This window comes from Silene latifolia, chromosome Y (genome assembly GCF_048544455.1).
Source record: "Silene latifolia isolate original U9 population chromosome Y, ASM4854445v1, whole genome shotgun sequence".
Classification (NCBI taxonomy): Eukaryota; Viridiplantae; Streptophyta; class Magnoliopsida; order Caryophyllales; family Caryophyllaceae; genus Silene; species Silene latifolia.
This window is the reverse complement of record NC_133538.1, coordinates 197,905,659-197,925,425: the sequence shown is the minus strand read 5'-3', so window position 1 is coordinate 197,925,425 and position 19,767 is coordinate 197,905,659. Positions and strand designations below refer to the sequence as shown.

At 43.4% G+C, this 19,767-nt stretch overlaps 2 protein-coding genes across 2 annotated transcripts; both read left to right on the top strand.

The window, feature by feature from the left end:
* The first annotated feature begins 8,969 nt into the window (after positions 1–8,969).
* LOC141629782 (uncharacterized) lies at positions 8,970–9,947 on the top strand. Its single transcript, XM_074442730.1, has one exon. It carries the CDS (start codon positions 8,970–8,972, stop codon positions 9,945–9,947), a length of 978 nt encoding a protein of 325 aa, XP_074298831.1.
* A 1,327-nt stretch (positions 9,948–11,274) lies between these two features.
* On the top strand, positions 11,275–13,032 carry LOC141629781 (uncharacterized). Its single transcript, XM_074442729.1, has 3 exons — positions 11,275–11,393; positions 11,589–12,027; positions 12,136–13,032. Exons 1-3 carry the CDS (start codon positions 11,275–11,277, stop codon positions 13,030–13,032), a joined length of 1,455 nt encoding a protein of 484 aa, XP_074298830.1.
* The last annotated feature ends 6,735 nt before the right edge of the window (positions 13,033–19,767 follow it).

Genomic DNA, 19,767 nt, shown 5'->3' with positions numbered 1-19,767 from the left:
TAATCTAAGCAAATACGGCCTTATGGCCATCCATACAAACCAAATGTAAGAAGTACGAACTGAAAAAGGCTACTAACGTCCAACACAACCAAAAACCATAAACAAAGAGAAAGAAAAGGAGTATCACTCCTGCTGCTGCTGCTCCTCCATCATCTCATCCCCAGCTTCATCCCCTCCCGAGGTGCCTGCTCTTGATGCCCCAAGACCCGCGTCGACCCCTGCTCCCACTCCTGGACTCTCATACCATGGGGTCAAACCTCCAAAAGCAAAGGACTGTGGTGTCCCCCATGCTGCCATGTCCACTCCATATGAGTGGAAAACCCCACTGTAGTCTCCAACCCTACTCTACCACACTGGGTATGGCCCCTCGGTCCCAATACCCTGAGTATATGTCATCTCATGCATGTTCTGGAGCGTCAAGGTAGAGGACACTCTCTCTACCAAGTAGCTCGAACGTGTCTCCGGGGTATCAAGGTAGGGGTAGCAAGGAAATGGGTGCTGAGGTGGTGCTGCTGGCTGTGGCTGGGTCTCAGCCGTCCTCTCCCTCAGACGACGTAGTCCCCTCCCTAGCCTGGGTCTATCCGCCGCCGCTCTCACATTCTCCCCCTTCCTCGGCTCGGGCATAACTTGAAGGATCGTGTCGTCAATGAGGTATGTCTGTCGCTGCCGAGGTACATCATCCTCCTCCTCCTCCTCATCAGAGTCAACAGCTACCACAACTGGGTCTAACGGCTCTGTCGGTGGGAGGTGCTCAGGGGCCGGTATCCTCATCCAGCTCATACCCCACACCCTCCAAGCTAGGCTACCATCTGCCAAGGTTCTCAACCATTTCAGGTCGAGGTAGTAATCTCTGTCCATAGTAGGCACTGGGGTGGCTAAGGGAACGTATTTAGAGGAAGCCTCAAAGGAGGTTAGCTTTTCAGCCAACCGAGTGGCAAAAGTACCACAACTCAAGTATCGAGTGGTAGAAGAAGCCATTAAAGCAAGGCTGGCACAGACCATGGCAGGAGCATTAAAGACCACCTTCTCGGTCCACTCCGGGTTAAGATAAGCCATCAAAAGCAATAACTTGTGAGAGTTTAACTTACTCATATCAGGCCTCTCATAAAGAAGATTCGATATGGAACGAAGGAAGATCCTCAAAGTAACATGCTGCATATCATTAATTAACATGTTGCTGGCGGTGGGAGCTGACTTCCCAGTAAGGCAAGGCATAAGGCGGCAAACCCCGTACTCAGCTGGAATCTCGCGGATGGATCCCTTGGGAGGCTTAGCCAAACCAAGGTGAGAAGCAAAGAGGTCCATGGTTAACACAAAACTCATGTTCATAAGACGGAATTGGACAGACTGCTCATTCGGCTCGTATTTAAACGAGCTCATGAACTCCAAAGTCAGGAAGGCATAGGAATGCTTCCTTAAACGATACAACCTCGTGAACCCAAGGTCTCAAAAATGTAACGGACATCCGTCTCAATCCCCAAGTCATCTAGAAGTGTGGTGTCCACACAACAGGTGGGTCTCATCTTCCGGGCCTGCAAAGCTACAAACCTCTCCCTCTGCTTGTAGTCCACAAAGACTACTGAAGGGTACTCCGGTACAGATGGTACTACTGGTCCACTCCCCTCCCCAATTTCGGGCTGAGAAGCCCTTCCCCTCTTACTTTGACGGGTTCCCAGGTTTAGTCTCGGCATCTGTTTCAGTATACAGTTTAAACATACTTACATAGGCACTTGAAACATGTAATTTACACAAATTGAACATTGAATAATCATCTATGTACACACTTTCCTCAACCAATTCCCAATTTATACATAGAATTTCAATTTATTGTATCTTAGACGATCTCTACAGCTGTGAAAATTTTAGCATAGATAACATGAATTACTCAACTACTACAACTGTCAACACATGGCTTAGATACAACTCCATATATACTTGAAAACATTTGAAACGTTCATGTATGCTCATAGAAAAGGGCAACTAAGTACACACCATTACCGACAATCAAACATTATGAGTAGACTTCACAATTCTAGTAATCAGACGGTCTCCTCAGCTGTAACAATTTTTGACATATTTAGCATGAATTAACATTACTACTACTACTTCCATGGTTTAACCCTTCAACATACATTCATATACAACACAAAATCTCAATCATAGGAAACAAATTTCGATTTGGGGCATTTTTAATACGGAGTTTTAAGGCAAATTTTGAGGTGAAAATCACAAAATTCGACTTCCTACATGATATATGCAACATATACTACTCAATTTCATCACTCAATCATGTAAAAGACACACAAAAATCAATTTGATTTCACAAACCCTAGAAAATTCGTCCCCAAATCTTGAAATTTCTATTCAATTTTTAGCTCAATACACAACAACAATCATAAAAGGGAAGCATGTGGATCATATTACAACAATTACAAGTAACTTTTCTTCCATATAAACCGAAATTTCAGATTATTCCACTATCCCAATTATTTCTAAGTGATGAAAATATGAAAATAGGAAAGAAATTCATACCTTGATCAATTAGGAAGTGCAAGAACGAATCAAAGTAAGGAAAACTACCCAAATTAATCACCAAAAACACAAGATACAAGAGCTTTAGAGAGGTTTAGGAGGTTAGGGTTGCAAAAGATGAAGAAGAAATAGGAAGAATGAGGAAGAACAAGGGTTTTATGAAACCCGCGGAAGTCCCTGTATTGTATCCTACTCGATCGAGTGCCTAGGGTACTCGATCGAGTGCCCTCTACTCGATCGAGTAGGCGCTATTTCATCGAGTAGCCGTAGGAAATTCCTACATCTCGACGTCATAGCTTCTTAACTAGATCGAGTGAGGTCTACTCGGTCTGGTAAGCACTTTCACTCGGTCAAGCGAGGTTGAGTACACGGTTAGAATTACAAAGTTAACTGAAAGTTCCTGCAAAACAATATCACGTGTCGACTCCAAACCAAGTTCGGAAGTCGTCACTGGTTATCGTACTCATTCATATATTACCATTTCTAACCGAATATACCATACAGTCTTATCAAATAAGATTCACATCACATCATTCTATCGTGAACTTCACCCAACACGATTTACCTGCTACCGAGTCATCCAGGCATGCAACTATCCCATTATATCATGTCTAAACTTGTTTTACTACATTATTAACAAAGTTATAATCACGCTACTTGAAACACATAATTAACGACAAATTTCCATGTATTGTCCAAGTTTATTAGCAACATATTCATGCCTCAACATAAACAAATTATTCTACACAAATTAATCACCACACAAGCGGAAACTTTCAACCATTAAACATTGTATATACTCATTACTATTTTGATAATTCTCATTATAAATCAACACTTCTTTAGCTATCATTATCATGGCTACTGTAAGACTTATAAACTCGTATAGAATCACCATCACTAAAAACCTGGAACAAACACCAACATTAGCACATTCCATATCACAGCACACACCTCTACTCTTTTCACACACTTCTATCGTATAGAACCTTCTACGTTTCTCATTATCATCACATACACACCTTAACTCTACCACAAATTCACCATACACGATTCTAACGTAACTATTGTACCGATATTAACTTCAACAAAGACTCAACCACAAATAATTCTCACATAATCACCATACACGTTAAGCACATACTTACTGACTCCACATTCCCATACCCAGTGACTGGCTTAAGCACAATGGGGCCAGGATTTTGAAATGAGGGCGCCTACTCACCCAAAATCTAGCATCAGCTGGGGCTCCCATTAAACATACACCAGGTTCATTTTATTAGACTCACTACGTTCATTAGGTTCATTTGTTACAGGTTCTAAAATCGTCGCTCTGATACCACTTTGTAACACCCCCATATACCGAGGACCTTAACCAGACCTTCCTTAGCATATAAAGGCATTACCATCTCGGTTGCCCGAGGTAAGTAATCATCAAAAGTCGATAAAAGAACAATTATAGTTATATTACAAGTGTTACAACCAACTAATAAAATAAAGGTACAACTCGCCAGCTACACATTATCTCTATCAGAACTCGTGACGACACACCCCTGCCAGGACTCCAGCTATCAACCACAACAACACCTGCTAAGACTGACTGCTCACCATAAGGGATCACGGCAGACACATAAACAAACAAGACAACCACACAAGGTCAGTAACTGAGGCAAGACACAACATAAACCAACAACAACCGTCAACACAATACAAACACAACCAGTCACACACAATCATACCCACTCCAGTCAATCTCCATCACCGACTGTCTACTGGACCAGCCATGCTAGTATTGGGCCGCAACCGTTCCCACCTAAGCCCCGCTCATCATACCGAGCGATAACCATATCCCATTAATGTGCACATCCCCTCCCGTGGTGGGTTCCACGGAGGGCGAAACTAGGGCGTGAAGCCACTCACTCAAGTGACTCCACTCAGCCGAGGACGCACCTCGAGAACCAGAGACAAACAATCATAGGCAACTGCAATAAAACAACAATCGACATCCAGTATACACCAACCAACTACCACGTATACTCAACTACATGGTCACAACAACAATACAACATCACACAACAACCGATACTCTAGACATTCAACCGAAACTGAGTAGGCGAACCTACCTTTGAGCGACTGCGACAATTCCATGTCCATACACGCAACACCAAACAAACAAGCAACATCTATACACACAATATAATTATCTATCACTACCATTCTAACCCTAACTAAAAACAACAAAGATACGGGTGATGATGACGACATACCAACATGAGGAAATCTGGCAAAGGACCGCTACCCGACTCAAGCTATGCACTCCTAAGGCACAAGGACCTTCAAAGGCTCCCATGGAAGGCATATGGTGAAGGGAAGAGGAAGGGACGACATCTAGGTTTAGAAGAAAGAGGTGGAAATGATTTGCGATTTTAGGAAAACACGATTATAAACCCTCGCTGAAAAGACGCTACTCGATCGAGTAACTAACGTACTCGATCGAGTGGCCCCTACTCGATCGAGTATCCAAGCTACTCGATCGAGTAGCCTCTACTCTATCGAGTACCACCCACAACTCAAGACACAAGGTAACTATGGCACGTAATCCTAAGAACCATTACTGCTCCCAAGGTCGGTCAACGCTGGTCAACGGGTCCTTAAAAGGGCGGGTATTACACCACTCTCCCTGATCTACCGTCGACCAACACATGCCCCACCTCGCCACAAACACTGCCCCTTTACTTCCCCTTTTAATCTTGAAGGCCCGATACATAGTTTGCACCCATAATCATCACCAAAGATTAGAAAACATCAAAATTTTGAGATGTGACGTTTGCAAGAAAGGTCGAATTTGGAAGAGCAACACTCACGTTAAGCCGCTGACGCCGCCCGTATCCGGTTTGCACCATCATCAAATAAAGCTCAGAGCACATTCACCAGCACCAACCTAACACCATCTTCAACTATCAAGCACATTCACGTCTTGAACTGCCTTGCTCATTGAACATTGAATTTTGAACCGCCATTTCAATTTCAATTTTAAAACTCTAGATCCCCCTTTCAAATTGGGGGTAAATTTCAATTTGATACAACTAACAATAAAATTTGCAGAAATGTTGGGATGAGTCTTAATATTTTTTAGCACAGTAAAAGCTCTTTGTAATTTATTTTCAAGGTAGCTGTTGTGATTTACTGATTTGGTATTCTAGGTTTGTACTATCATATATTTAATTAGGTTAATTAGTGTTTGTTTTGTGTTTTTTATTGATTTTTTTTGTAATTTAAAATGAGTTTTTCTAGGTTTTTACAAATTTTTTAGTATTGGGAGGAGAAGACGATGAAGATCATCTATAATGACTAAGGTGAGACCATTTTACTTGTTACTACATGTTAATAAAGGGCAAATTCTATTAAAAGTGGAGGGGTGTCATAGTTGGTTGTATTAATAGTTAAATTATAGTTTGGAGTATTTTGAGAAGCATCCCAATATTTTGGAATATTCTCATTAATTAACTCTTTTATTTTCAACAAATTCTTTTTTTTTATTTTGTTATGGAATATGAAACTCTCATTAATAATTACACCAATGAAGCTTTTACACCATACATGTGGTTTCATCCTCGCATCAAAGACAAGCTGACAACACCCTTTAAAAGGTTAAACTAAGCCAACTTGTTCTACCCATCTCATGTCCATACTACATATTTGTCTATCTGCAAACTAGATAGACGACCTCTAAGACTCTCATGATTTTCTTTTTGATACAATCAAGGTGTGGTACAATAGCCTCCACTTTACAAATATTATGTGCTTCCCAGATGCAATATACTAACCCTATAATAGCTGCAAGTATGATTTTCTTTTTGAGCAACGAACGACATCTCCAAGGGAGGCCCCTGGATACCATATCTGTTTGTCACTGAATACCCTTCTGAACCAAAGCCAAGCAATATTTACTAAAACAACAATAAAAAACAAATGGGCATTGGCTAGACTTGTCGCGAGTCTCCAAATTAGTATATTTATCCACTACAAACTCTAACAATAGCAATGGTAAGTAGGGGTCGAACCCACAAGGAAGGTGTAAATGTCAATCAAATGTGTGTAGAAATTATCTCTAAATTAACCAATTAGGGGGTGTTTAAATTTGATTCTAAGTCTACTAAAATAAGATGCAATAATTTGGTATTCAAAATAATAATAAAACGAATCTCGGAACAACCGATTTACACCAACAAACTAAAGATTGATCATTGACTCTATTACTCTACTTTGTCATTGAATACTTTGTTATTGAAATCATGAATTTCTATTCTCACTTATGTTATGACTGTTAGGCCCAAATTCTGGATATGGGCTAAACCAGGGAAGCAGGCCAGGAGGCAGAGTAATCAGGAGGCAGAGGCAGAGCAACGTACATGGAAGATATGGACCCGGACTTGGATACTCGCATATTCATGGGTAAAATAAGGAAATCCTACCTATTACCATATTCTAAATAAGGAAAGTCCAATCTTGTATCAAAGAGGGAATACTTGGCGAGAAAGCAAAGAACCCTAGGAGGAAGAGCATCACTATATAAGGGGCATAAACGCAAGACCTAAAGATCATCTAAAAAAGTACGCAAGAGAACCCTAGCCTCCGAGATATAGCAATACTGTCTCACGTTGTACTTTCCACCGAATTATAGTGAAATTATTGGTGAGATTCCGTCTCCCCCCGCGGTTGTTTCCCATATCGGGTTTTCCATCGTAACCAAAATTGCTTGTGTCCTTTATTTACGTTTATGCCCAATTCATCATAACACACAAACCACAGTCATCAACGAGTCGTAATATTGATCACGCACTAAGACCACATTACTCTAAATTGGTAGAAATTTACCAAAACAGTTTGGCGCCCACCGTGGGGCATAGTGGTCGTCTCCATTAATCAGTATACGAAGAACGGTAGCATGTCAGAACAACCAGAGTCAAATCCGAGCAAGACGGAAGGCGTTCCTATAACGTGAGCACCAGATCCTTCCATGGCAGCGGTACGCACGACCCCAACGTAGCCACCAAATGCTGCGCCTAAACCAGGAACAGTTCCAATACCAGCTGTCAAGCAAAGCCATAGTTCTCAGACAGTGGTGAATCCGCAGCAAACAGAAAGGGCGCAGGCAGAGATCCGGGTGTCAGCCAAGGTAAACAAAGGATGGGACAACCGGAGAAAGGAGGACAGTCCAGGCACCAGGATGTAGCACCGCCAAGCCCTACCAGCATCATGATAAGCGGGCTAGATACTCTGGCGAGGACCATCAGAATAATGCAAAGAGAAAATAGGAGCATGAGATCTCAGATGGAAGCAGAAACAACCTCCTCTGGGCCCAGATTGATGAGCTACGAACCCAAGCTCCCAATCCAGCGGCCTGGATGCAGGATGTTAGATTCAGGGAAACACCAGTAGTAGACAGAGAGAGGAGGCAGGCACGCCTGCTACCACAGGATGTGATAACTCGGCTAGATATAGAAACCACACCGCAGTAGAGGAGAGGCTTGATTCCAGTGGGATTAGGGGCACTATCACCGGATGACGAGCCACCACACCAGGAACCAACACCCATGTCAGGTACTCTACGTCCAAGTGATTTTATTCGTTCTGACAATCTCTCTGGCACAGGTATAGGGGAGCGCCAACAGGGCAGGTTGACATCTACAGCCTCGCCAGCCGTAGGGCCAGTCCTGAACAGATCAGAATATGCGTGGGCAAGCAGCTTGGGTCCAGCAACATCGCAGATGCACGCGCCAACAGTAACCGGACAGCAGAATCTCGCAGGAGCCACGGATCTGCAACCACAGGTGCACCAGCAACTCACAGGAAGGGAGGCCTATATAGAGCAGCAGTACCAGGAACTATGCAGCCTCATCCGGAGAGTCCCAGGAATGCCTCCACTCATGGAGATGACAACACCAGACAGCTATGCTGATTCACCCTTCACTGACGCTATAGCTACTGCGGCTTTGCCAAAAGGGTTCAATGTCCTGACAATGACTCTTTTTGATGGGACCACAGATCCATGTGATCACATTAGCCAGTATAAGCAAAAGATTATGGTGACTACATCAGCGGGAGTCTCGAAAGAGGCGTGTATGTGTAAGGGATTCAGGCCAACCTTATCGGGAGCAGCGCTACTTTGGTTTGTTAGTCTACCTAACAAATCTATATCCTCATTTGCTGACCTGGTCAATGCATTCAACCAGCAATTTGCCAGCAGCCGGCGGACTCCAAAGCAGCCAAGTGATCTTTAGAGGATAGTCCAAGAAATTGGGGAGTCAATCAAGGACTATGTTACCAGGTTCAATACAGAAAAAGTTGCCATATGGGGTTGTGACACGTGCACAACAATTAATGCCTTCAGGCAAGGCTTAGATAAGGAATCAGATCTATACAAGGAATTAACGATGCATCCCTGTGAGAGATTCGAGGAAGTTCAGCAGCGCGCAATAGCGGCATTAAGGTTGGAAGAAGATATACTATCTAGAAAAGGAGCAGTGACTTTCGATAGAACGAGTAGGAAGGCCCCAACAGAGAAAAAAGACGAGAGAGCTAAACCATACAACAGGCCCAACATCATCAAAGTGGTAGAGAAATCTCAACAAGTGGAAGATCCGCAATATCCCCCCAGGTTAGCTGAGTATGGGTTCAATACAGGAATGGAAGGTTTGTTTAGAGCATTGAAGGAGTTGGGTGACCAAGTAAGATGGCCTAAGCCACCTACGCAAGACAGGCCTAATGACGACCGAGACCGCAACAAGAGGTGTGAGTGGCACCACAATATAGGACAACGAACAGAATATTGTTTCAGGCTGCGGAAAGAGGTAAAATTTCAGGTACGGAAGGGGAATCTGGATCACCTGTTACCACGTGGGGGCAAGCACGATAAGAGGGAGACAGCAAATCAGGTGCTCCCCTCTGCTCAACCTATTTGCACCAAAATCATTAACGTGATAACAGGTGGATCCGAGTTGTCAGGGTTAACCTACTCTACAGCCAAGAGGCGAGCTATCGAAGGCAAAGGAGACCACCCAGAAACATCATGCAAGGTGAGCCAGAGTGACTTGCCTATGGTTACGTTCGACGAAGCTAACGCAGGAAACGAGGCAGAACAGCACCACGACGCCCTCACCATAACGTTATTTATTGGGAATTGCACCGTGCGAAAGGTATTGCTAGACACCGGAAGCTCTGTGAACCTCATTATGTTTGAAACTCTCAAAGTAATGGGCTTCGACAAAGAAAACTTGATAAAGAAATCTGTGCCACTAGTGGGATTTAGCGGTGAGATAACACATTCGGTTGGCGAGATAATCATTCCAACATATATTGAAGGGGTCAACAAGTTAGTGAGGTACCTAGGCATCGAAGGCCCAGCCACTTAGAACGTTATCTTGGGGAGACCATGGTTGCATCAAATGAAGGCGAACCCTTCACCGTATCATCAGTGTCTCAAGTTCCCAACTCCATGGGGTGTGGTCAAAGTAAAAGGAGATCGTGAGGAATCCAGAAGCTGTTAGAAGCAAGCCCTGAAAGCCACAACTAAGCTTCCCTCATAGCAATTACAGGACCGGGGAACCTCGGAGGAATACAAGGAACCACCCTCAGAGGAATTAGATCAGGTTCACCTGGATGAGGCGCACCCGGGTAGAGCAGTATCGATTGGAGCAACCTGTACTAAGAAGCTACAAGATCAGCTAATTCAATTTCTTAAGGAGAACATGGACTGTTTTGCTTGGTCTCACAACGATATGGGCGGCATAGATCCATCCATCATCTCACATAAGTTAAGTGTAAACCCAGGCTGTACCCCAGTACAACAGAAGAGAAGAAAATTCGCGGCATAATGGAATGAGGTTATCAACAAGGAAGTGGATAGCCTCCTAGCGGTAGGAAAAATCAGGGAGGTCAGCTATCCTGACTGGCTCTCTAATGTAGTGGTGGTGCCTAAGAAGAATGGAAAATGGGGGGGGGGGGTGTGTGTGTGTAGATTTTACAGATCTAAATAAAGCTTGTCCTAAAGATCCTTTTCCACTACCACATATCGACGCAATGGTGGACGCCACAGCTGGGCATGAAGTGCTCACCTTTCTAGACGCCTGGAGTGGCTATAATCAGATTAAGATGCATCCGCAAGATCAAGAGAAGACAACATTCATGTCGGAACGAGGCATATACTGCTACAATGTCATGCCCTTTGGCCTGAAAAATGCTGGCTCCACTTATCAGCGCTTAGTAAACAAGATGTTCAAACAGCAGATAGGGAAGACCATGGAGGTGTATATAGATGATATGGTGGTGAAATCAAGGAGGGCTGGTATGCATATGGAACACTCAGCAGATACCTTTAAAACGTTAAGGGAATATAAGATGAAGCTTAATCCATCCAAGTGCTCGTTTGAGGTGTCCTCTGGAAAGTTCATAGGGTACATGGTAACTCAGAGAGGGATTGAAGCCAGTAGGGAGCAGATCAAGGCAGTCCTCCAGCTGGAATCCCCACAGAGGCCAAAGGACGTGTAGCGGCTAGCAGGAAAAGTGGCAGCCTTAAGTAGATTCATCTCACGAGCCTCGGATAGATGCAAACTTTTCTATGATATACTGAGGAAGAGCCAGAGGTTTGAGTGGACGGAGGATCACGAGAAAGCATTCAAAGAACTCAAGTGCTACCTAAGCACACCACCACTATTGGCGAAGCCAGAGCACGGGGAGCCAATGTTCCTATACCTAACGGTTATAGAAGCAGCGGTAAGTGTTGTTCTGGTCAAAGAGAAAGAAGGGATGCAGTATCCAGTATACTATATCAGTAAGTCTCTGTTTCCTGCAGAAACCAGGTACACACCTTTCGAGAAATTAGTCCTAGCTCTAGTCACTGCTTCATATAAACTGTGCCCATACTTTGAATCTCACACCATTCGTATAGTGACTAATTATCCACTGAAAACGATCATGAGGAAGCTTGAACTATCTGGAAGAATGACCAAGTTGTCATTACACCTAAGTGTCTATGATTTATAATTTGAACCTAGGACGGCAATAAAGTCCCAGGCATTGGCAGATTTCGTCTCAGATTTCTGTCCTGCTACCCATGTGGAGGCAGAAAAAGGGATGTTGACATTACTAGGGGACCAGGAAAGCGGGACTTGGACCCTGTACATAGATGGAGCCTCTAATGCTCGGGGAGCGGGAGTAGGTATGGTCCTCCGGTCCCCAAAAGGGGATATGGTGGTACAAGCAGTCAGGTGCGAATTCAAAGCAACTAATATTGAAGCTGAGTATGAGGCATTTATATTGGGAATGCAAATGGCCCAGGGGCTCAAGGTGAGGAACCTGAGAGTGTACAGTGACTCATTGCTTGAAGTGAATCATGTGAATAATGAATACGTGGCGCGTGATTCAAATATGATAGCCGACTTGAAGGTAGCCACGGAGCAAAAGTTGAAGTTCCGGTCTTTTAGGATTACTCAGGTGCTAAGGGATCAGAACGTGGAGGCAGACACTATGGCTACATTGGGAGCCACTTTCTAGCCCACGGAACTCTCCAATATACCAATTACTCATGTGGAACAAAATCAGGAAAGGGAAGCAATGCACGAGCAACATGTAAATAGAGCGGGAATCCTAGTGTCAGATGAAAACCAGCAGATGGGTTCGGATTGGAGAAAACCTTATATGGAGTGGTTGAAAGATGGGAAACTCCCAGAAGACAAGAAAGAATCACAAAGTTTTAGGATAAAGGCCCCCGGATTCGTGCTAATAGATAACGTGCTCTTTAAAAGATCTCTGGCAGGACCCTATCTCAGATGTCTAAATAAAAAGGAAGCTAACACAGTACTGCAGGATGTACATAGCGGAGAATGTGGGAATCACGCGGGTGGACGAAGTCTATCTAATAAAATCTTAAGGCAGGGATATTTCTGGCCTACTATGAGGGCAGACGCCGTAAACCACGCCAAGCATTATGACTCGTGCCAGAAGGCAGCCTCAGCAATTCATCAGCCAATAGAACCAATGCATCCGATCATCTCCCCGTGGCCATTTATGATGTGGGGGATGGACATAGTGGGGAAGCTACCCAGGGCTCCAGGTAACAGAGTGTATATGCTTGTCATGACTGACTATTTTTCAAAGTGGATTGAAGTTGAAGCAATGACAGAAGTAAAAGAGGCTCATGTGATCTCTTTTATAAAGCGTAACATCATCAGCAGGTTTGGGATACCATCTGAAATAATATGCGACAATGGATCCCAGTTCATATCTGATAACACTGAAGGGTTTTGTTCACGTTGGAACATAACACTAAGGAAGTCTGCTCCTTATTACCCACAAACAAACGGCCAAGCAGAATCCAACAATAAAATCATTGTGGAGAACCTCAGGAAGCGGCTGGAGGAGCTAGGGGGTAAGTGGGCAAACGAGTTGCCACTAGTACTCTTGTCAGACAGGACGACACCAAAGGTGGCAACGGGATAGACGCCATTCAGCCATATATTCGGGGTAGAAGCAGTGATCTCGTCAGAAGTTATGGTACCAACACACAGATATGGCTGCCAAACAGCAGAGTAGAATCAAATCGAAATGACCAGGAGCCTGGACACTGTTGACGAGCTAAGAGAAAGTTCTTACATACGGATGGCATCATACAAACAATCTGTAGCCAGAACGTATAACAAAAACGTCAATGTGAGGACCCTTACGGCAGGGGACCTGGTACTCAAAAGGGTATTTGAGAATAACCAAAATCACAAGGCATGCAAGTTTCCTTACAAATGGGAAGGACCGTATCAGGTCGAAAGCATTGTTAAGAGTGGGGCATACAGGTTGATGACCATGCAGGGTCAGATCCTGCACAAACCCTGGAACATTCGCCATCTGAAACAGTACTTTGTCTGACAAAGTGCTGAAACCTTAGTGTACAGATGACCTTTTAACAGTCCATAAAGCAAAAAAAAAGGAGGGGGGGGGGGGGGGTAATATACGCTTTAGGTTATGGTTTGTTTTTTACTTTTAGTAATTTTTAATTTTTTCGTTTTTAAAGCAAATTGAGTCGTTTTTAAACCAAGTAGTCCAGGCTGTGGCTTCCTGGATCCAGCTGTTGCCTTGGAACACCATGAGAGAACACCAGGTAATTTGTACTACTTTAGAATTTTACGCTTCTAGAAGAAAGGCTTTGAGTACTAATGTTGGTTACTTGTCAGGCAGGGTAAACTTTAAGGGTCTAGCCCCTGCCATGTGGGCTACGAGACGTTGCTAAGTCAGCCATATGGAGGGCGTACGGTATGGGAGGTAGCAGACCACGGTGATACTAAGACCACCTGTACCTCACCGTTAATCCCAGACAAAACCATAGCTACGATGTGGGTACTAAAATCCCGGGGCCATATACATAGGTGCATGCACGAAACTATAAGCGCTGGAACGACAAGGAACGCAACATTCCTTGTTAACCGGAAAAGGACAATGAGAGGTACGCTTTAACTAGCTATCCTATTGATAAAATATTTTACGTCATGGGCAAAATATCTTATCAAGCATCTACCACCAGGAGCAGAGGTTGTGTACCTGGAACCATGTCAGCCTCCTGGACAATCAAAAGTGGGAACTAAGCCCCAAATGCAGAAAGCACATCATGAGACATAGCAAAAGGGGCATATGAACTAGGCCTAAGGCAATTCAAAATAAAGACACCTGCTACCCATAACAGGTGCCACAATCGTTTCAAGCGTGCACACCAGCAGGCGCAAGCAAACATAAAAAAAAAAGAGTTCAAAAGTATAATTACAAAACTTGCACCACACAGGGCCAAGTCCCCAGAAAATATGATTAAATTTTTTTAAGAGAGGTCAATCCTCTAAACAGCAGCACCCTAACCTTTGCCCTGCTCCCCATGCTCTGTCTGCTCCTCTAACGCAGGTACTTGATCAGCTCCAGGAGTCAAAGCAGCATCACTACCAGCCGTCTGTGCCAGGATCTCCTCTACAACATTTGCCTCAGAGATAGTTCCAGAGATATCCATGGCAAGAAATTTAGGCTCAGGATTGGCAAACTCAGCATCACCAGAGAACAAAGCACTCAAATCCATGCCATTGGGGAAGGCACGGGCAAATTTCGCCTGCTTCTCCTCCAGGTTCCAGGAAGTGTGCCTCCCCTCAGTGTAAGCCCGGATGCAGTCAATCCTCCTCTCGAATGCGGTATAGGCTCCCACGTTCCTGGCCAGTTCAACCATCTCTTCAGCACGAGCCTCAGCCTTGGTCAGCCCAGTGGTCAAAACACAGTTAGCCTCATGCGTCCTAGCAAGCTGGTCCTTGGCTACCTCCTTCTTCTTCTTGGCTACACATAGCTCCTCCCTCAGTTTAGCGTAGGTGGCCGCGAGCTCCTTGTTCTTCCCCACAGACGCCAGGCATTCAGTCTTAGCTCTTTTCAGCATCTTGCGGAGGTAGAGGAACGATTGTAGAGCCTGGGGCACGTAAGGAGGCTATCAGTCAAAAAAGGAGTTGAAATAATAGAAGCAAGAGATAGGAACAGCAGGAAGTAGACTTACAAGGAAGCATTGTTCAGCAGCCAGGTCAGTCATCTTCTCGGGATTAGTCTCATCAAACATCTGGGTGTAGGTTGGTGTCAAGAGCCGCTCCAATGAGGGCCAGTAGTTGACACGCTCTGCATCCCCAAAGCCAATAGGATGACAGATTAGTTGGTCATCAGCACGAGTTGGAGAACCAGGGGCACGGGATATGGGATTGACCTCAATAGGCTAAGGAGTGGGTCTAGCAATAGACCTCATTTTCGAGGAAGTAGGTGAGGGGGTGGACTCAGCAATCCTCTTCCTGGCCTGACGCATCAGGATCTCAGAGGCAGTTGGGCGGGTGCTTCCTACAAAGACGCCAGAGGACAGATATGAGTATTCAGGGTAGATAGCTGCGAAACAAGCAAGAAGTTAGAAATGGATGTTTACCAGAAGACATGGTTTCTTCAGCGGTAGAATTGTCGAGGCCAGAGAGTAGCGCATGGAACTACCTTTGCTCTTTAGGGATAGAGAAAAGCTTGGCAATAGAGGTATCTTCATCTTCAAATTTTTTAGGGTTCTTGAGTTCTGCAATAAATCACGAGGTAAGAAAGGTGAGTAGCAGAAGAGATCAGGTAAAAAAGACATGCAAGCATACTTACTCCTAGCCAGGATCCAGTGCTCAAAGAGGTAGTTGGCACGCAGAGGAATAGAGTCAAGCTTGATGTAGAAGAAGCCCTCATACCAGCCGTCGTCTTTGCCTTTGGCCGCGGACTGTAGGAAATTTTCAGTCTTCTCCATGGCCCTGAAAGTGTATTGGCCATTTCCAAGTGACGACAATCAAATCTATTGGCCAGATTTGATAGCCCGATGTCAGCATCTAGGCTGTTGTTAAGAGCGACGATGGATAGAAGAATTCTCCATGCGTATGGAGCAATTTGAGACATGGGAGAGAGTTCAAACGAATAAACTCTTGGATCAAGGAAGGAAAGATAAATTTGAGACCAAGGGTGAAAGGGTACATATACAAGCAGATCCACCCCTCACGGGAGGCGTCGGCTTTCTGACCAAGACAAGGGATGTGAATCTCCACATCATCGCCCAGACCTTAGAGAGCTTTGATTCGTGGGATGTCGCCCTGAGTCAGGGTGGTGTCCCAGAAGTGCGGTTTTTTGAGGATACCCCGGGAAGGAAAGACGTCGTCCTCGACGAGGTCAATGGTGGAAGACGAGGAAGCGGCAAAACGAGTTTTTGCCATAGTGAATTGAAGAAAAGAGAGAAGTGAAAGTACCTGAGAGACGAAGAGAGAAGGCGGCGTTGGCAGGCGAGGAGAAGACGGAGAGGCGTTTTTGGAGAATCGAGGTTTTGAGGGTTTTGAGGAGTTGAAATGATTAAAGAGAGAGAGTGAGGAGGGGACGGATGAGATTAAATAGGGAAAGTGGTTGGTAGGTTTAAAATGTGGAAATCAAAGGGTTGGAAAAGAGTATGCGGGAAGTCACTCAGCGGTACATTGCAATTTCCCGCTCAACTATCAAGAGGATGTTTTCACGGAAAATTGGGGGCAAACTGTTAGGCCCAAATTCTGGATATGGGCTGAGCCAGGGAAGCAGGCCAGGAGGCAGAGGCAGAGCAACGTACATGGAAGATATGGACCCGGTCTTGGATACTCGCATATTCATGGGTAAAATAAGGAAATCCTACCTATTACCATATTCTAAATAAGGAAAGTTCAATCTTGTATCAAAGAGGGAATACTTGGCGAGAAAGCAAAGAACCCTTGGAGGAAGAGCATAACTATATAAGGGGCATAAACACATGACCTAAAGATCATCTAAATAAGTACGCAAGAGAACCCTAGCCTCCGAGATATAGCAATACTGTCTCATGTTTTACTTTCCACCGAATTATAGTGAAATTATTGGTGGGATTCCGTCTCCCCCCGCGGTTGTTTCCCATATCGGGTTTTCCGCGTAACCAAAATTGCTTGTGTCCTTTATTTACGTTTACGTTCAATTCATCATAACACACAAAATACAATCATCAACGAGTCGTAATATTGATCAGGCACTAAGACCACTTTAACCCTAAATTGGTAGAAATTTACCAAAACAATGACAACCTAATCCAATCGTCTAAGTTTAATCATATAATAAATCAATAAGAATTAACAAAGATGAATGAACGCATTCACAAGAGGGATACGATTTGATTCATGTAAGTATTATCTTTCTATAAATAAACAACGATGAATCGGTATACAAATTGATAAAATATAGTTGCTACAAAAATATCTAGGTAAATGAACAATCGGATTCGATTACCCAAACTAGCAATTGATTCTTAATTAAACAACTAGGTAATCAAACTAGAAGTAAATTAACTATAAAACAATTAAACAAAACAATACTTGATATTCAAATAACAAAATAAAGATTTAGAGTATGACAATCAAAATAGCTTGAAGGTTTCAATCTCTTGTTCCAAGAATTGAGAGATTAGCCCTCCATGAATAATTAAAGATATAATTTTATTGGAAAAGAAAACTAAGAAGATGAAGATGCAATGTATTCTTTCTAATGTTTAAGATGATCGTCAATGCTAAAACTGATGACTAATTATAGCCCATAAAATTCTAAATTAATGTCATGAAGTAAATGTAATAACTAAAGAAGGAATCCAAAGAGGCGTTATAATTTGAGTAGTCTCGTGCTCTGCCGCGTGGTGCGGCCCTAGCCGCGTGATGCGGCCAGCTGATATACGTGGACTGATCTGGCCGCTTGATGCGGATCGAGCCGCACAGTGTGGCTACTCTTTTCCTCGCGCTTTGACTCCAATCTTGACTTCATGGCTTGATCTGCAAATTTGGGCTTTGACCCTCATCATAAATAACTCCTAATGCACTCCTTAGCCCATTACAAACATCCAAACCTCATCCTTATTCCACTAGCCCAACACAAGTTACTTATTTGTATCAAAATACCACACAACTCAAGCTAAATACCGTCAAAGGCAAGATATGAAATAAAGCTCTCAAATACCCCTTCCAAGCAACCAAATTAACACAAAGTATACCGTATTACACCAAACTAAATACGTCTAATCAAACTCCCCCACGCTTAGACCTTTACTCATCCTCGAATAAACCCGAAAACGAATCAAAACAAAGCCCACAACTAAGGTCTACATATCGAAGCTTGATTAGCTTGCTCCAACTCCAAACACATCAAAAAACCACTAACACTCCAACCCAACTTCATCCACTAAGAATACTTCTAACTTTCATCACTCAAACTCTCACTCCATCAACCAACTCCTAACAACAACTACATGTTAATTATGAAAATGAAAAACACAATGTAGTACATGTCAAAATACTCTACCAATCACCAACGGTACCACACTTATCTCTCCAAAGAAACAATAATCCTAACCCGAACCACCCTTCAAACCTCCCGATGTCGCCATCAACAAAGTATAACAAGTGAACAAGTAACCAAGTAACTCATTTTTTTGGTTTTTTTTAATTCCTAGTCTCTCATTTTGCCTAGATTGCCCGCCCTTGCGGGTTTTCAATCTAGCTTGTATTCCTTACACTACTCTCATGGCACGCATCTCAATTGTTCATTTTACACAGAGCGCCCTTTCGGGTTTTCACTCCGTCCTCGGCCATTTACTCAATCTTGCCTAGGCATCCGCCCTTGCGGGTTTTCACCTAGCCGGGTTATTATTCTTTTTTTATTCTTTTTCTCTTTTTTTTCCTCTTTTTTTTTAAATCAATGCAAATAAAATATATATACAAATGGAATTACCTCTCCCACGCTTGATCTTCACATTGCCCCCAATGTGAGGAACAACAAAAAGAAAGACATGGAAAAGGGAAATACGACATACCAAAGTACATCAAGGACCGGAAGGATCTCCGGGATCAAGTCTCGTAGAGGTACGTACCTCCTCTCTAGTAGCCTCATCCAACTCAGTAGTACCAACACGAGTCAAAGATCTAATAAGCTCTCGTGTCTCTAGAAGCATACCAGTAAGTGCCTCAAGCTTATTGATGTAAAATCAGGTCGATTTTATGGGTTTGAACAGTACGTTGGACTGTTCGGACTTTTCTGTAAAAAAAACGCAGCGGAATATTAAACTGTTTATTTGATTTTTATATGTATTTGAACGAAAATTTAAAAGATATGACGTGAATAAACTCTCCTCCCTCGCAAGGAACTCGAACTCACACACGACTGGGTTTTGTGACTCTCACCTCGCAAGGATCAACCACACTCTAATCTCTCCCTCGCAAGAAAGAAATAAGACACTCAAAGCTCGCAAGCAATAAGCAACAAGAAAACTTGTATTAATCTCTAAACTTGAATGGATAAAACTGAATACAAAAGACCCTATTTATACTATAAGGAAATCGACCTCCCTTCCCTAAACTTCCTTAACTTGTCCTAAACTGATTAGGAAATCCGACCCATATTATGGCAAATTGCCTTATTACAATCTTGCTAATATTAGGAAAGAAACTATAAGGAAATAACAATACTACCTTAAATTTATTGACTAGAATTAGGAAAACAAAAATAAGGAAACTAATAATCTTAAACACCTCCATCAGCACACGACCTTGACCCTCCTTGGTTGACGTGTTGACTTAGACGGACTCCAACCCGTCACCTTGGCCTCTCAATGCTATCATATTCACGATA

Coding starts and splice junctions, on each gene's coding strand:
- LOC141629782 (XM_074442730.1), top strand. CDS start 8,970: ATGCATCCCTGTGAGAGATTCGAGGAAGTTCAGCAGCGCGCAATAGCG.
- LOC141629781 (XM_074442729.1), top strand. CDS start 11,275: ATGTTCCTATACCTAACGGTTATAGAAGCAGCGGTAAGTGTTGTTCTG. Junction 11,394..11,588: donor CTGTTTCCTGCAGAAACCAG/GTACACACCTTT, acceptor ATTTGAACCTAG/GACGGCAATAAAGTCCCAGG. Junction 12,028..12,135: donor GGTCTTTTAGGATTACTCAG/GTGCTAAGGGAT, acceptor GAACAAAATCAG/GAAAGGGAAGCAATGCACGA.